Here is a 17,440-nt window from a genome sequence, read left to right as displayed (position 1 = left end):
TCTGAGGCCCTGGATTTGATCCTTAGCATCACATAAAAATAAATAAATAAAATAAAGGTATCATGTCCAACTACAACTAAAAAATAATTTTTTAAAAAAGTAATGCACCATGATCAAGTGGGGTTCATCCCAGGAATGCAAGTTTGGTTCAACATACAGAAATCAATAAATGTAATTCATCACATCCATAGACATAAAGACAAAAATCATATGATCATTTCAGTAGATGCAGAAGAAGCATTTGACAAAATATAGCATGGCTTCATTTTCTGCCTGCAAAAAAAAACATTCAACTCAAAGTGGATCCAAGACCTAGGTTAGTATAGCATATAGGATGGCTTCATTTTCGAAACACTAGAAAAACTAGAGACAGTAGGAACATACTTCTACATTGTAAAAGCTATATATGCTAAAGCCAAGGCCAACATTATTCTAAATGGAGAAAAATTAAAGCATTCCCTCTAAAAACTGGGAAAATACAGGGATGCCCTCTTTTACCACTTATATTCAACATCATCATTGAAACTCTAGCCAGAGCAATTATACAGAAGAAAGAAATTAAAGGGATAATAATAGGGAAAAAAAAGAAGGCTCAAACTATCCCTATTTGCAAACAATATGTACCTATATTTAGAAGACCCAAAAACTCCAGCAAAAAAACTTCTAGAACTCACAAATAAATTCATCAAAGTATCAGGATATAAAATTAATACCCCTAAATCAATTGCATTACTATATATGCCAATGAATCAGCTGAAAGAGTAATTAGGAAAATTATCCCACTCAAAATAACTTCAGGAAAAATGAAATACAACCCAACAAAAGAGGTGAAAGACCTCTACAATGAAAACTATAGAAAATTAAAGAAAAAAAGCACAAGAAATAAAACCAAGAATCAGTAAGTGGGATACCATCAAATTAAAAAGTTTCTGCACAGTAAAGGAAACAGAGCATGAAGAGGGAGCCTATGGAAAGGGAGGAAATCTTTGCCACCCAATTCTCAGGGGATGAATATCCAGAATATAAAGAACTCAAAAAACTTAAAACCAAAAAAAATTAAATTAAATTTAAAAACCCAATTAATATATGGCCAAAAGAACTATACAGGCACTTCTCCCAATAAGAAATACAAATGACTAATAAATTACGAAAAAAAATTCAACATATCTAGCAATTGGGGAAATGCAAATCAAAACTACATGAATGGGATACTAAAAGTTTTACTCCATGTATGTACAATGTGTCAAAATACACTCTACTGTCATGTATACCTAAAAAGAACAAAAATTTTTAAAGGCTTGGAAATTTTAAAATGAATAAATAAATACATGAAAATTTTATCTCTAGTCAGAATGGCAATTATCAAGAACACAAATAACAAATATTGGCAAGGATGTAGGGAAAAGTGTACACACATATATTGTTGGTAGGACTACATATTAGTAAAACCACACTGGAAATCAGTAGTCCTTTAAAAATTAGGAATTAAATCACCATATGACTGGGCTATTCCACTCCTTGGCATATACCCAAAGATCTAAAATCAGCATAATTTAAGAATGCAGCCACATCAATGTTTACAGCAGGACAATTCACAATAACCAAGCTATGTAACTAGTTTAGGTGCCCATCAACAGATGAATTAATTTTTTAAATGTGGTATATATACACAATGGAGTTTCACTTAAAGAAGAATGAAATCATTGCATTTTATGGTTAATGGATAAAACTGGAGAACATCATGCTAAGTGAAAGAAGCCAGACCCAGAAAGCCAAGGGTCATATGTTTCTCTAATGTGCATAAGCTAGACAAAAATAAGGGAGGGGAGGGAAAAGGAGTAAGGAATTCCCAAGAAAATAGAGGAGAGATCAATGGAGCAGAGGAAGGAGATTGAGGGGGAGGCAGGAGTGGTGGGAAAAGGGAGGAATGGTGGAATGAATCTGACCTAACTTTTCTGTGTATATATATGAATATACCATGGTGAATTTCACCTTTATGTTTATGTGCAATGCAGTAATTTAAACAATTATAAATAAATAGAAGAAAGATTACTAAAGTAGAGGAAGAGGATCAGAGGGAGAGAATGGGGAGGGAAAGGGAAGTACTAGGGACTGAATTGGAGCAAGTTATATTCCCTGCTTCTATAATTATGTCAAAATGAACACTAATATTATGTATAACTTAAATGAACAAATAAAACATAAAAAATAAGAAAAGTCAACAGGAAAAAATCATATGGACTTATTTAATAGGTAGATTGGAAGCCTAGCTATTGGAAATGAAGACCTAACTATGCAGAATTGAACACATGAATTAGAGTAACAAATTGTGAAAATGTGAGATGGCAAAGAGACTTGGGTATGGTAGTAAACTGGGTGGAGAAGTGACTAGAAAGATAAATCAGTTTAACAAGGTTTGGAAATCTGTCCTTGACAATAAGAATGATGCTATTCTTCTGGTACAGGGAAGACTCTTTCACAAGAATGATCTTGTACCTGCTGTTTTCACATGCTTTTAAGTCAAAACAATCAATATACCAGAGCCACACATTTTGGAATAGGATCTTCTTAATTCCTTTTCCTCATTCTCAATAATAAAATAGTTTAAATTTTTCTTTAGACTCAGAACCAAGGATGACTACCATCAACTTTTCTTTTCAAAATTGTTCTATCCAGGCACGGTGGTATATATTGTAATCTCAGTGGCTCAAGAGCCTGAGTCAGGAGGATCCCAAGTTCAAAGCCACCCTCAGCAACTTGGTGAGGCCAAGTAAGAAATAATAATGGGCTGAGGATGTGGTTAAATGATTAAATGACCCTGGGCTCAATCCCTGGTACCCCCCCAAAAAATTATTTTAGAAGTCTTAGTTTAAAACAAAGACAATAAAAATAAATAAATAGTAACAAAGTTGGAAAGAAAAGCCCTTCAATTAGGTTAATCACCCCTTCATGATAAACGCTCTAAACAAATGAGGTATATACAAGGAACAGCAACCCATAAGCTAACTTCAACTTAGGAGAAAAGTTTAAAATTTTTCCTCTGAGATCTGGAATAAGAAAAAGACATCCACTTTTTTCACTCTTTTTGGCTGCAATTTTGTAGCCAAAGCAGTTTTAAAAGAGAAAGATATAAAGGGAATCCAAATTGGAAAGAAGAAAGTCAAATGATCACTATTTGCATATAATGTAATCTCCTTTATAGAAAACCCAACAGACTACACCAAAAAAAAAAAAAAAAACATTGAAACTGAAAACAGCATTCATTTGGATTGTAGTATACAAAATCAATATACAAAAATTAGCACACAGAGAATGAAACTAGTCCTCTATGACTCACCATAACAAAAATCAATTCAAAAAGGTTCAAAGCCTTAAATATAAGACTTGAAATTTTGCTACTACTATAATGCAATTTACATACAAACTACCAACGCAAACTCCATTTCTCACTTGTGAGGTTACATTTGGCAGGCATTCAATGCACACCGCACATTCCCCTGAGTTCTCCTTCTTTCACAATTCACAGGTGCCATCTTTGAATTCTTCCCAGAATTCTTTGCCTCTCAGTGATGCCTCTATAGAGCACAAAAATGGAGTATGCATTTGTGGATTTTCTCTGTCAACCTACCTTGCACTTCCTTGCTGCCTTCAATAGCATCTGCTGATAGCAGGAATAGGCTCTTCTAACTCTACCTTGAAGATTAAAGAGGAACAGTCATTTGTAATTTGTGTTCAGTTAATCTTTGAACACTGGGAAGGAGAGCTGGGTTATAAATCAGATGACCAGATAATAGGGGAAAAGTGTAAAATACTGAAAAAAGAAAGGTGCTTCCACATCTGCATTTGAATATTGACTCCATCACTTAGTATTTGTGAATTGCATCAATTATATAACTTTGCTGTAATTTGATTTTTGATTTGTAATAAAAAGGTTAAAATATCCATCTCATAAAAAAACCAACTACCTGAAAAAGAAATCAAGAAAGCAATACCATTTGCAACATCTATAAAAATATCTAAGGCCGGGTGCAGTGGTACACGCCTGTAATCCCAGAGGCTCAGGGGGCTGAGGCAAGAGGATTGTGAGTTCAAAGCCAGCCTCAGCAAAAGCAAGGTGCTAAGCAATTCAGTGAGACCCTGTCTCTAAATAAAATACAAAAAAAAAAAGACTGGGGATATGTCTTAGTGGTCGAATGCCCCTGAGTTCAATCCCTGGAACAATCAATCAATTTAGGAATAAATTTAACCAAGAAAGTGAAAGATCTCTCCAGTGAAAAACATGAAATGTCAATGAGGGAAATTATAGAGCACACAGAAAAATGGTAATGCATCACACATTCATGGACTAGAAGAATTAATATTGGTAAAATGTCCATACTACTCAAAGTGATCTACAAATTCAATTCATTCTATATCAGTATATCAATGACATTCTTCACACAAATAGAAAAAAAAATTAAATTCCATGAGTATTACAAAGGCTTTGGTAACCAAAGAATTTTAAGCAAAAAGAACAAAGCTGGAGACATCACAATATCTGACTTCAAAACATACTACAAAGTTACAGTAACTCAAACAGTGTGGTGCTGCCATAAAAGTAACACATAGACCAATGGAATAGAAGATAAAACCTAGAAATTACTCCACATTTTTACAATAAACTGATTTTTGAAAAAGGAACCAATAGTACACATTGGATGGAGAACAGTTTCCTCAATAAATGGTGCAGAGAAAACTAGATATCCACACACAGAGAATGAAACTAGTCCTCTATGTCTCACCATAACAAAAATCAACTCAAAAAGGTTCAAAGTCTTAAATATAAGACTTGAAATTTTGCAACAACTATAATAAAAAAATAGAAATACTTCAAAGCATTGGTATGGGCAAAGATTTTTTTATATGATTTAAAAGCACCAGAAACAATAAGCAAGTTAGATAAATGGGATTATATTAAGGAAAAAATAAATGGTGTGAAGAGACAATCTGCAGAAAAGGAAAAAATATTTGCAAACTACTTAACCAACAAGGGGTTAATATCTAAGATATATACAATATCTGAATATATATTTCTCAAAAGAAGACAAATAGCTCAAAAGTATATGAAAAATGCTGAATGTTAATAATCTTTGAGAAAATTAAGAGCAAAACCACAATTATATATCATCTCACCCAAATTAGATTGGCTAGCATTAAAATTAAAAAGAAAATACAAGATGTTTAAGATGAGAAGAAAGGAGAACTCTTATACACTGTTAGTTTCAATGTGAAGCAGTACAGACATTATGGAAGACAGTATGGTAATTTCTCAAAAAAAATAATAATATAACTACCATGCGAGTTAGCCAATCCCAAAAAACCAAATGCCGAATGTTTTCTCTGATTTAAGGATGCTTATTCATAATGGGCAGGGGGAGGGGGGATATGGGAGGATTAAATGAACTTTAGATAGGGCAAAATGGAAAAGGGGAGGGAGAGGTAGGGAGTGGGGGATGGGGGTAGGAGAGGCGGTGGAATCAGATGGACATCATTACCATAAGTACATATATGAAGACACAAATGGTGTGACTCTACTTTGTGTACAACCAGAGGTATGAAAAATTGTGCTCTATATCTGTAATATGAATTATAATGCATTCTGTTGTCATATATAACAAATTAAAATTTTAAAATTGAAAAAAATAACTACCATGTAATCCAGAAATTCTACTGCTGTGTATACATCCAAATGAAAGGAAATTAGTAGTTTGAAGATATTTGCACTCCCGTGTTTATTGCAGCACTATCCCCAATAGCAAAGATATTGAGTAAACTTAAGTATCCAAGAATGGATGAATGGATAAAACACGAGGTACAGGGCTGAGGTTGTAGTTCAATGGGATTAGTGGTAGAGCACTCACCTAGCACGTGTAAGGTAATAGGTTCAATCCTCAGCACCACATAAAAATAAATAAATAAAATAAAGATATTGTGTCCATCAAAAAAAAGTGACATATATACATAATGGAATATTATCCAACTATAAAAAGACTAACATTCTGTCATTTGCAATAACCTGGATGAACCAGGAAAACATCAGGTTAAGCACAGTAAGCTAGGAAGGGAATGACAAATAACAAATTTTCTTACTAATATGTGGAAGCTAAATAAGTTGATGTCATAGAAGTAGAGTGTAGAAGAGTGGTTACCAAAAACTTAGAAGGGTAGAGTGGTAGAAGGGTAGACAGAGACTGGTGATTAAGTACAAAAATGCAGAAAGATAGGAAGGATAAGTTTTAGTATCCTATAGCATAGGAAAATAATCATATTCAACAATAATTTATTGTGTTTTTCAAATAAAGGTTTTTAAATTTTTGCAGCTCAAAGAAATAATTAAATGATGCCTATAATAATTATGCTGATTACACATTATAATTATATAAATATATCAAAATATCAGTGTGCCCCATAAACAGATACAATTATTATATGTCAATTAAAATTTTTAAACCCAAATTATCTTATTAATAATGTCTTGATTTTTATTTCTATTTTACAGTTCCATGAAGTCTTTAGGTTGGTGATTTTGAAATTATATTATCATGGTAAAATATATGTGACATAAAATTTGCCATTTGAACTATTTTAAGGGTGCAATTCAAGGATATTAACTACATTCACATTGATCATAAAATATTTCTCACTATAAAGAGGAACTATGATGTTACAGTTATAGAATTTTATTTTGCTAAAAAGGGCAAGACTGGAACAACTGTCAACATCTGAATAGATCAACAGATTAGGTAATAGTTTGTATCAAAGTTAGGGTTCTGATTTGAAAATTCCCAGTGTAGTTCTCTAAAAGAATATCAATGTTTTCAGTAAATGCAAACTGAAATACTTAGGAATTAAAAGACAGTATGCCTAAAACTTATTCTCAATTTATTTATGTTATTTATTTATGTTATTGGAGGTTGAGAATAAATAAACAGGGCTGGGGATGTGGCTCAAGCGGTAGCGCGCTCGCCTGGCATGCGTGCGGCCCGGGTTCGATCCTCAGCACCACATACCAACAAAGATGTTGTGTCCGCCAATAACTAAAAAATAAATATTAAAAAAAATTTCTCTCTCTCTCTCTCTCTCCTCTCTCTCTTTAAAAAAAAAAAGAGAATAAGTAAACAAGATGACCTTTTTTTTCAATGTGGACTGTAGTGATCTCTGAAAACTGCTTCAACCTAAGTCTTCATAGTGATGCATTTAATAAGTAACCAGTGTAAAATCTGTTATCAGAGTATAAAAGTACACAAATCATCATATCTAAGATTAATAATTATTAATATTTCTTAAAATCTAATCTTGCAGGCAAGAATGAACTCCTGTTGTGGTTTCTTTGTAGCTCACCACAGACCTTGCACAATAAAATACACATGTAGGCGCACATGCACACACTCACACACACACACACACACACACACACACACTGCCTGCACCATACACAACATTCCATTTCTCTTCCACCACAAGGAACCCTCCACTCTAGGATGGATATCCCTCAGAGACTCCTCTGGCTGCTGTCATTCTGCCTAGTACCTGTTGCTGCTCTTCAGACCCATAAAGAAGTATATGCGACAGAGGAAAACTGAAAGATTTGTAATTCAACTTACTTACAGAGCAAGCACCAAGCCCCCTGACACCTACAGGCTCCTCTGCTTCCCTCTGCTTCTTCTAACCTCTTTGTTCTGTAGATTACTTAAATGGCCCCTCTATAAAATGACTTTCAGTTCCATCCAGCAGGGACCATATCCTTTTCTGAATGTGAACAATATGATTCCTATATGATTCCTATATTCTTCCACACACTCTTGTTCAGCTTGTATTTTTTTATATTTACATGTATTATCATAAGAGACTATTTTGTGTATTGAATTCTTGTCTCCTTAGCAATGTGATAAATTCACATTGCTCAGGAATCTTTGTTACCCTAACACTGAGTTCAATAATATGTAATAAATACTAGGAGATGCCCACATTTTGCTAGTTAAAAAGGGGGGAGGGTACCTAATCTAAGCAATTTATTGCAACATTGACTTAGCTTGATGGAAGAGTATTAATGAGGGTCAGCATTTTCTCTCATGAATATTGGGATACCTATCTGAATTGTAAATTTAATGAGATTATCTCTTTAGTTACTGATACATGAAGAGCAAAGGAATTATTCTTTCTTTGTTCTTTATTTTTTTTATTGGTTCTTTTCTTTTTTTTTTTACAAGTGCTACTGAATCTTCAAATCCCTTCTTTATTTTCTGAGAATAACTCTGAGAAATGTAACTTTTAAAAAAGGTCTTAAATTCTTTTAACATTTATTTGTGGCACCAGTTTTACAGCAGTGATCTTAGATAAAATAGGATAAATTTTAAAAGTCAGCATAATAATATAATATACTTTTCTTCTAGTTCATGTGTGTGATAATCAAGGTTGAAAATGGAAATTTAAACCTGGACTGGCTCTGAGAAAGAATAAGAAGTTTATTGTCAATAAAATAAAAGTCAGAATTGTCAAAAAGAAAGCAAAAATCCCTTTGGAGGCCTTAGTACCTTACTGACAGGGATAAGTTGCTCACAAACACAGGAGCGAGAACTGGAAATGGAAAAACTGGTACTTCCTTAATATCCCCACAGACCTGGATAGTTCACAGAGTGACCAGTCTGCCCTTAGCATGAAAATGTCCATGGATCTGCAGAATTTTTAACCACCCTGATTTGAGTCAGTTTCCTACCACTGGGCTCACTCAGTCCTTGCTTATTTCCAAATATGCTGAACTTCAGTTTCCAAAGAATGCTGAGCTATGTACTCACCCTTCCCCTTTTTGTTATAAAAGCCTCAGTTCTGCTTCATCCCAATAAAACATTTGTTCAGTTTCCAAATTGAATTTGTGTCTTTCATTTCTATTTAACTTCATTTGTGATTTTTATTCAAATCATGCAGCATCAAAGGCAACAGACAAGAAAAGCCCTCTTCTTTATTGCTAGAGAGCAGTGTTACTTGAATCAGACATTTTATTCTTTCTGTATAAAACTTTTTTCATATTTTTCTTGAGAAGGTATGTTTACACTTTGGAGACGTTCATGATTCAAAAATCTAGTAGTCTATAAATACAGGGAGTCTAAACCTCACCCTTTTCCTAATTAATTCTCTGTAGAAAGACCTAAGGGAATTGGATCCACCCCATAAAAAGTTATCAAAAGTCTATACCTCCCACTCTTTGATCTTAGCACTCTGGTCCCATCAGGCAAACTATTGAGGCTAAAATTCCCGAAGGCACTGAACTCACAGAGATTCTCACAGCCACAAAGATGAAGAGTGACAAGACAGAGAGGTAGATCTGGAGTCTCTTCCCTCCAAATCGCTTCCTGAGATATTCCGGCATGGTCATCACCTGCAGAGACAAACATCAACAGGAATTCATCTTCAGACCTATTGCATTCAGATTGTTCAACACTCGGTAAGCACCTATAGGCAGTTAAATACTGCACATTGTGCCTTGGGAATACAGAGATCGGAAAGGCACATTTCCTTGGTAAGATGACAAAACCAGAATGAATACAGGCTCTGGTAGCAGACCATCTTGGGTGATCCTCCAGCCCCAACATTTACTGGATGTTATGATCTCTGACAAATGACAATAGTTTTGAATCTCTATTTTCTCATCTGTAAAGGGTTTAATTAAGTACCTACAAGAACACCAAATACCTGGTAGACCCTCAATTCAACAAGTAATTTTTATTTTTACCAATAAAGTTGCAATCCATTAAAAACAATATTACTTGCAAATAATGAATAATTATGATTATACAATGCACAAATAATTGAAATAATTGCAAATTTGCACTTGGGTATTTATTTTTAGGGATTATTTAATCATAGAGAATACCATAAAATTGCTATTTAGATAAATACTTGTGGTTTTCATTACTGAAGTACAAGATTAAATATATAATCTCTTATCACAACAGTGGTATCACCTAAAGGCATAATTTATAATTAAAAGGGAAGCAGGACTAAAAACCTGGTCAAAGAAAGAGTGAAGAAAAAGTGTGTAAGATGTATGCATGTGTGTAGCAACTGCTTGCTTAAGATATTAGCGTGGATAAAAGAGAGCCAGGTGCTGTGTATCTGGCAATGGGGAAAAGGTCTCGGGAGTATTTCAGAAATCTTCAAGGCTGCCCCTTCCATCACAGGCCCAGAAGCTTAGGAGGACAGAATGTTTTAGGGACTAGACCTGGTGTCATCTCCATGGGTTTGCTACACCAGGGCCACCTCAGTAATCTGCTTCACACAGCCCACTACATTGCTTTGCTGTCATATCAGTGGCTTAATTAGAACCAACACAGTTCATGCTGCTAGTACAAGGAAGCAAACATTGGGTCTTCGTGGCAACCATATGGTGCTAATTCTGCAGGCATTCAAAGTACAAGGACTATAGAGTAATGGGGACAGATTTCAAAGGAAAATCTGGGAAGCCGGGAAGAGGTTGGCCACAAGGATGGAGACACCAGAGTCTCCACTGGGACTATGACGGGTGGAGCCACACCAGTACGCTAGAACTGTAAAGAGAACAGCAAAATGTAATGTCATCCTAGAAATGCTGTAGGAACTCAACTCCACTCCCTAAGATACCTTATGGACAACAGAACCTAGCAAAATCACAGCAGCAAGTTCTCCTGAGGTCAATTTAGAGGCTAAGTATTAATGTTTGACCTGCTGGATTTTATATTGCTGGGACCTGTGATTTCTTTCCTTTGGCCAATTTCTACCCTTTGGAATTTGAATACTTATCTTATCCCAGTCCCACTTTGTATCTTGGAAGTAAATGACTATTTTATTTTACAAGCTTGCACTGGAAGAAGTTTGTCTTGAGTCTCAGATGAGACTTTGGACTTGCACTTTGAAGATGATGCTGGAATGAGTTGTCTTGGGGGCTATTCCCATGGAATGAATATACTTCACATTGTAAGACAAAAACTTTGAGGGCTAGGGAGAGAAGTCTATGGTGTGGTTATGATTTATCTCTCAAAGGTTCATGTGCTAGAAATTTTGTCCCCAATGTGGTAGTGTTAAAGTAGTAGAATCTTTAAGAGGTAGAACCTAGTGGATTGCAAATATGTTAAAGTTCCACTCTCACTAATGGATTAATTGATTGATCCTCATAAATGGATTGGGTTACTTCTTGAAGGAGTGAGTTGTTACAAAGCAAGCTCACCCCCACATGCTTAGTCCCTTTTGCTTGCAATCATTTCCATTTCTTCCTCTCCACCATGTTGTGACACATCAGAGATCTTCACTAGAGCTAAGCAGATGCCATCACCAGACTCTTGAACCCTAAGAATTGTTAACTAAATAAATCTCTTTTCTTTAAAAAGTACCTAGCCTGAGGAGTTTTGTTAAACAACACAAAATGAACCGAGATGGAATCCTAAAGGCACAAAACTCACCCATGTCCAAGAGAACTCATTGTTCTCCTCATCATCCACTATGTGGCTTCCCTCTGGAAAATACACCTGCTCCATTAATGGTGTCCTCATGCATTCAGGTCCTTCAAGCTTCAAGCTTCAGAATTATCCTTATGCTTCTCTAATAAACAAGCTTTGCATAACTCTTATTTACAATTGCACCTGTCACCCCTACCCCCAAAGCAGTTTCCCTTCCTTTCTCCTTCCTTCCTACAGCCTCTGAAGCAGGTTTAAATATCTTCCTTTCGTGAATCCCCTCCTCAATTTTATTGTCAATTCAGTTGTCCACTTAGTTGTGTGAACAGAAATTCTTAAAACATGAATCTGATCATGACCCTTGAATGCCTGAAACCTACATTGCCCATTTCTAGGAAGACACAGGGCACAGTTTTTAAGTCTAGAATACATATCAGCCTTTCACAATGGAATATTACCCACATCTTTAGACTGATCTCCATCTCCACCACCCTCCCACATATACTCTCTATTTTAACCAAAAATTAACCTCACCTACAAATACTCCAAGCTTAGAAATTTTTAGCTTCCATGTATTGTTTTCTCTGACCATCCATGATCTGATTTTTCTACCTATAAAAGTTACTCTTATCCCTAAGTCTCAGGTCAGGTCACTTCTGAGAAGCTTTCCTTAAAGTACATGGGTGGCCCCAGCTTCAGGACTCCTGTACCAGGCTGACTTCTACTGTGGTGGTAATTATGCAGGGCCACTAAGGTTTCTTACTTGGTTGTAGTTGCATTCTACACTGGGAGCCCTGCTAGGCAAGGAATTTGGTTTTTGTCACCTGTATGTTCTTAGCAGTAGACTGCCCAATTCATGATTGAAAAGAAACAATGAATGAATAAAAGAATGACTGAAAATACACCTGAGAGATTTACCTTGAACACGGGAGGATACTCACCCCTCCCTTGATGTAGATGGGGACAAAGATCCACCCTAGAACCAATACCATATACATGGCCTACAAGAAACAAAGAGTAAAGTTAAAGAGGCTTGACTTATGTAGCTTATTGTCATGATCTCTGAGTCTGAAAAAAAAAGTTTGCTTAGATCCTGTCTCATTCAAATAATTATGATCCTCAGTAAACTGGGATTTCCTTTCCTGTGTCTGTTTGGCTCAGAAGTTCCTTTTCTAAGGCTGAGAATGTGAAGATGAGTGGTTAAAAAAAAGAGAGAGAGAGAGAATAAGAGATCTGAGCCCAGATTGACTACTAGAAGATCATACACTTTTTGCCAAAATTTCTTATTCTTGCCAAAATTATACATAATATATACATAATATATACATAATATATATTATGAGTGCATGTCTGTTTCTTCAACTGGAATGTAAGCCTTACAAAAAGGGATCATTGTTTTACAATATTTTTGTTCTTCGAATCCAGCTCGGGGCTTCATACATAGTGTCTAGAAAAGAGAGAAAAAAGTGACAGGGAAATTGTGGTGGTCAATAATAAGAAAGGAATTTGGAGATAGAAGAATATTCCTAGTGACTTTGACATTTTGCTATATGTATAATACTGATTGCAATATAATATAGCATTATATGCAATGTTCACAAAGAGTTTTTGCATATATAATTTATGCCACTCTCACAAATAGGTAAGGCAGGTATGATAAGCACAGTTATTCCTGTCTTACTGAGGTGAGAAGTGAGTATCATAGAGATTAGCAATGCCTAAGGTCACAGACTAAAAATGGAACACCTGAGTTATCTGCAGCCTGATAATCACACCCAGTTGGACGTAGGTCACTCTGAACAGGACTCCAGAGGCAGAGTCCACAGCACTATCAAAACAAAACTCTGTCCACAAAGTGTATCCGGATGCTGGGTACATAATAGAGTCCCTGATATTACTAAAATAAAATTAGGGGCAGAATTTTCAATAAGAGAGAGGCAAAGGCATTTGTGATGACTTAAGGTCACTTTCTGAGGCCATCAAGGGATGATCTGTTTAAACTTTCACTAGGATACAACTTTCTTTAACACAAGCATCTTTCTCTGGCCAATATGTATGCACAAATATATATAAATACCAGAAAGGATAAAAGAACAAGAACAACAAAAACAAACTCAGTTTACTCAAGAAGTATTTATGGCACATTTACCGCATATCCCAGCCATGGGATAGATGTAGGGTGGTATGAGTGGAAGAGAGGACATTGTCTCTGTCTTTAAAGAACTTAGGGTCTGATTAAGGGGACATGGCTTATACTAGTGCAGCAACAACAGAACCATTCACAAAAGGATTAAGTGATTCAATCACCAAGTCTTATAGATTCTGTCTACTATCTTTCAAATCATTTGCCTCTCACTCTACCATTACTGCCTCCATCTAGCCCCACTTGGACCATTTGTACTCATTCTTCTGGCATCTATGCCAAGAAGCTCCCTTGACATGTACAAATACTACCCATCTCCTATGAGAGGATGTGCCCCTATGAGATCCCTCAATACACTGTCAATTCTTCTCTCCTAACACTTTCTACACTGTAGTAAGTGCATTCCTGTTTCTTCAACTGGAATGTAAGCCTTACAAAAAGGGATCATTGTTTTACAATACTTTTATTCTTCGAATCCAGCTCGGGGCTTCATATATAGTGTCTAGAAAAGAGAGAAAAAAGTGACAGGGAAATTGTGGTGGTCAAGTGAAAGAAGGGATCCAATCATATAGAAATGACACATGTGGTGGGAATAGCTGCTTTACAAACATCTCAAAGGTGAGTAATAATGTGACTGGAATTCCCTTGGCAGAATGGGATTACAGAGGTGCTGAAAGTTAAATAAAACTTAAGGAGAGGAAAATTAAAATTTTTTAAAAACCAGAGAGAAGTATAATTTCTGCAGACTCCCTGAAAAACCTGGGGTTTGGGTTTGATTAAAATATCTTGATATGGGTTTGATTTAAAGAAAAAAGCCAACGATGTCACTTACATTCCATTCATCTACTACAACAGCAATTCCTGAAGCTGCTGCTGACCCAGCCAGGCCCACAAACTGGTCACTGCCAATGTTACTGGCAAAGAGAGAGGCACCCATCTGGAATGCAAGAGAACAGGGTAAGGTTGGGATGAAAAGATCCAAATCATACTTCTTAAAAACAGATAGCTGTTGACATGTTTCTATCACTACTCCTTAGAGCAGCGGTCAGCAATCTATGTTCCACGGGCACCATTTTTTGTGTGACCCATAAAGTGAAGAATGTTTTTTTTTTTCATTTTTGAGTGGTTAAAATAGTTAAAATAAAAAGAAATTTTTGTGAAAAGTGGAATATGAAACTTAAGTTTCAGTGCCCATATATAATTTTATCAGAACGCAACCATGCTTACTGGTTTACACATTCTCCTTGGGTGCTTTTATGCTAAAATAGCAAATTTACATGAAATCAATATATAACCCATAAACAATAAAATACTTAAAATATGGCCTTTTCAGAATAGCTTTTTTACTCCTGCCTTAAGGGATCATTAATCCATCTATTTAAAAGCTCTAAGTTGAAGATGCCCTTGGTTAAGAACTGCCAGACTTCCTGTCAATTCTTGCCTCTTGAATCAGCAACAAGGACCACAAAGTTTATTAGAAGGGAATTCCTCTCTATCCTTCCAGCCACACATCCTTCTTTTTATTCATCTATCTTTCCTTTGAATTATCTGCTCTTTTTAAGATTGACAGATGAAGAGAAATCATCTGAGTGAGCATAGATTAACAGCAGTCAGGTCCAAACAAAATGTATGTTCCTAACTTTTCAGACCTCTGTAAAATCACTTCTTCTATTCAGATATTTGGGATCAGAGAAGTGATTGAGCTGATTTATGATTATGTATTTTATTGAGATTTGAATGTTTCATAAAACAATACTAAGAAGGCAATGTCTGATTGGACACCCCAAATAAAAACTGATTTTCAGCTTATAAATGATCTGTTTTGTTAATCCTGGGCAGGTCATTTCCCAATCTCCATTTCCTTTCATACTGTTTACATGAGTAAGCATATCTGTGAAAAATAATTTACTGAGCACTTGCTTACAACCAGTTCTGACACTCTCCAAGTTCATAGGGAAAGATAAAGCCTCTGCTGAAATGGAAATCTGACTAAGGGGATGGGGGTCACATCAAAATGCAGAAATGCAAAAGGTCAAGAGCCAAAAATGCATCACTATTGACACCATCACAGGGAACACAATCCACTATTAATAAGTGCATAGAACATAAGGAGTAGGCATTCGGGGCAAGAGTGGATTAAACAGGGAGTAAGATAAGAATTGAAAGAGGAGAGGCTATTTCAGACAAGAAGAGCATCATTAGCTCAGGATTGGGAGAAATGTAGGAATGTGTGGAACCAGTAATAATGCAAGGCAGAAGATTTTTGATGAGGATCAGGGGTAAAGCACATGAGATAAAACTGAATTGGGGGTCCTTAAACTCCAGACTAAACCCATTCACATAAATGATGACACTATCTTTTTGCGCACAACCATGAGGCCAGAGATCTAAGAAAACAGCCAAAACACATCAGAAATGATCAATATTACTACTGTTTTCTTTATTCAATCTTAAACACAAATACAGGAAATTTATCTCCATGAAACTCTGCCCCACTTACCGGCCACCAGGACATATCTCGACCAGCCAGGAAAAAGCCTCCAACAGTGCCTCGGTTGGTCTTCAGCATCGCCTGAGCAGAAAAGAAGACATATGAAGGTAAAAGAACTGCAGATGCACAAAAGACCCCAGAGACCCTCTTCTGGCCAGGGTGCTGACAACAGTGTTTTCAGCGTTCCTGCAGAGAAAAACAGTTCCATGAAACAGTTCCCTGTTAAAACAAAAATTTTTGGAGGACCTCAAAATATAGGTTCATAAAGAGAATTGAGATGACTTTAGTAATTCATATTTCTCAACTCTATCCCAGCTGCTCTGTTTAATTTCATTTATGAAAACAATATGAGGTATTATTCCAACTGTGATTGAAAGGAAATTTGCAGCCTTAATCTCATTCCTAAAACAAAAGCATAAATGTACAGGAATTATTAAGTGTCCAACTCACTAAGCCAGAAAGTGAAAAACATCAAATAATTATGATATAATAAAAATAACATCTTTGTTCATTATGCTAAATGTTGGAGATGCTAAACAAAATAAGTCTGAAATTCCAAGTGCTGATTGTTCAAATTACAGAGTTGCTAAGAGGAAAAAAAATCCAGTAAAAGCATTATTTATGTCACACATCACATGCAAGAAGAATGATCCAAATAGAAAGAAATGACATTTGTGAAAACTGTTAATATTATCTCAGTTTTTCATGCCATACTCTCCTACCCTGAAACATTTTCCCCCAACCCTCGTGCCCAAACTGAAGCCCACTGGGATCCCACATACCCACAGCCCAACAGCCATCACCACAATGAAATAGACAACAACGACAGAGATATCTGCAGCATTTTGGATTCGGCCTGACAATGCAGGCAGTTCTGGATTTTCAGCCTTGGTAGTGGGGCTTAATGTGCTGCTGGCCATGGCTCCAGGCGATGCTGTCCTTATCCCAAAGATAGCCCCTTTCTTTATGTAAGCACTGAGTTAATGATCAGCCTCAGCAGGTGGAGCAAGATATCAGAGTGAGTTCCTGGGCATGGGGACCTTTAAACCTCTCCTTTGAATCCAGGCTCTGAGACCTTGGTCTTGTAGTGATCAGTGCTAGACTAGGTAGTGACAGACCCAGACTGATTTTCTCTTAAAATTGGGAGCCATTTCGCCACAAAGCCATAAAAAGATAATTTCGGCTTTACTATAAATTACTGCAAATTCTGAACTAGTTTAAAATGCCTGCCTGTGCCTTCAACTCACCCATGCCTGGCTCTCTCTGACCAGATAATGGCCCTCTCTGAAACTTTAGTGACGCCTCACAAATCTTGGCCTTCCCTGGCCAGATAATAACCCT

At 36.1% G+C, this 17,440-nt stretch overlaps 1 protein-coding gene across 2 annotated transcripts in view; it reads right to left on the bottom strand.

Annotated features, from left to right (window-relative positions):
- The window catches only part of LOC107158454 (solute carrier family 5 member 4-like), a 54,444-nt gene extending 37,398 nt beyond the window's left edge, over nucleotides 1–17,046 (bottom strand). Inside the window, exons 1-5 of one of the 2 annotated variants that reach the window (XM_015504880.2) lie at nucleotides 16,882–17,046; nucleotides 16,109–16,180; nucleotides 14,441–14,545; nucleotides 12,407–12,466; nucleotides 9,311–9,415 (exon numbers count right to left, since the gene is read on the bottom strand). In XM_015504880.2, the coding sequence (XP_015360366.1) occupies nucleotides 9,311–9,415; nucleotides 12,407–12,466; nucleotides 14,441–14,545; nucleotides 16,109–16,180; nucleotides 16,882–17,019 (480 nt within the window). In that variant the 5' untranslated portion in view covers nucleotides 17,020–17,046. The remainder of the gene's footprint in view (nucleotides 1–9,310; nucleotides 9,416–12,406; nucleotides 12,467–14,440; nucleotides 14,546–16,108; nucleotides 16,181–16,881) is intronic. The other variant, XM_015504879.2, reaches the window with a different exon arrangement.
- Nucleotides 17,047–17,440: the final 394 nt, after the last annotated feature.

Source organism: Marmota marmota, unplaced genomic scaffold, assembly GCF_001458135.2.
Source record: "Marmota marmota marmota unplaced genomic scaffold, marMar, whole genome shotgun sequence".
Lineage (NCBI taxonomy): Eukaryota > Metazoa > Chordata > Mammalia > Rodentia > Sciuridae > Marmota > Marmota marmota.
The sequence above is the reverse complement of the archived record's forward strand: the minus strand, read 5'-3'. Positions and strand labels throughout refer to the sequence as shown.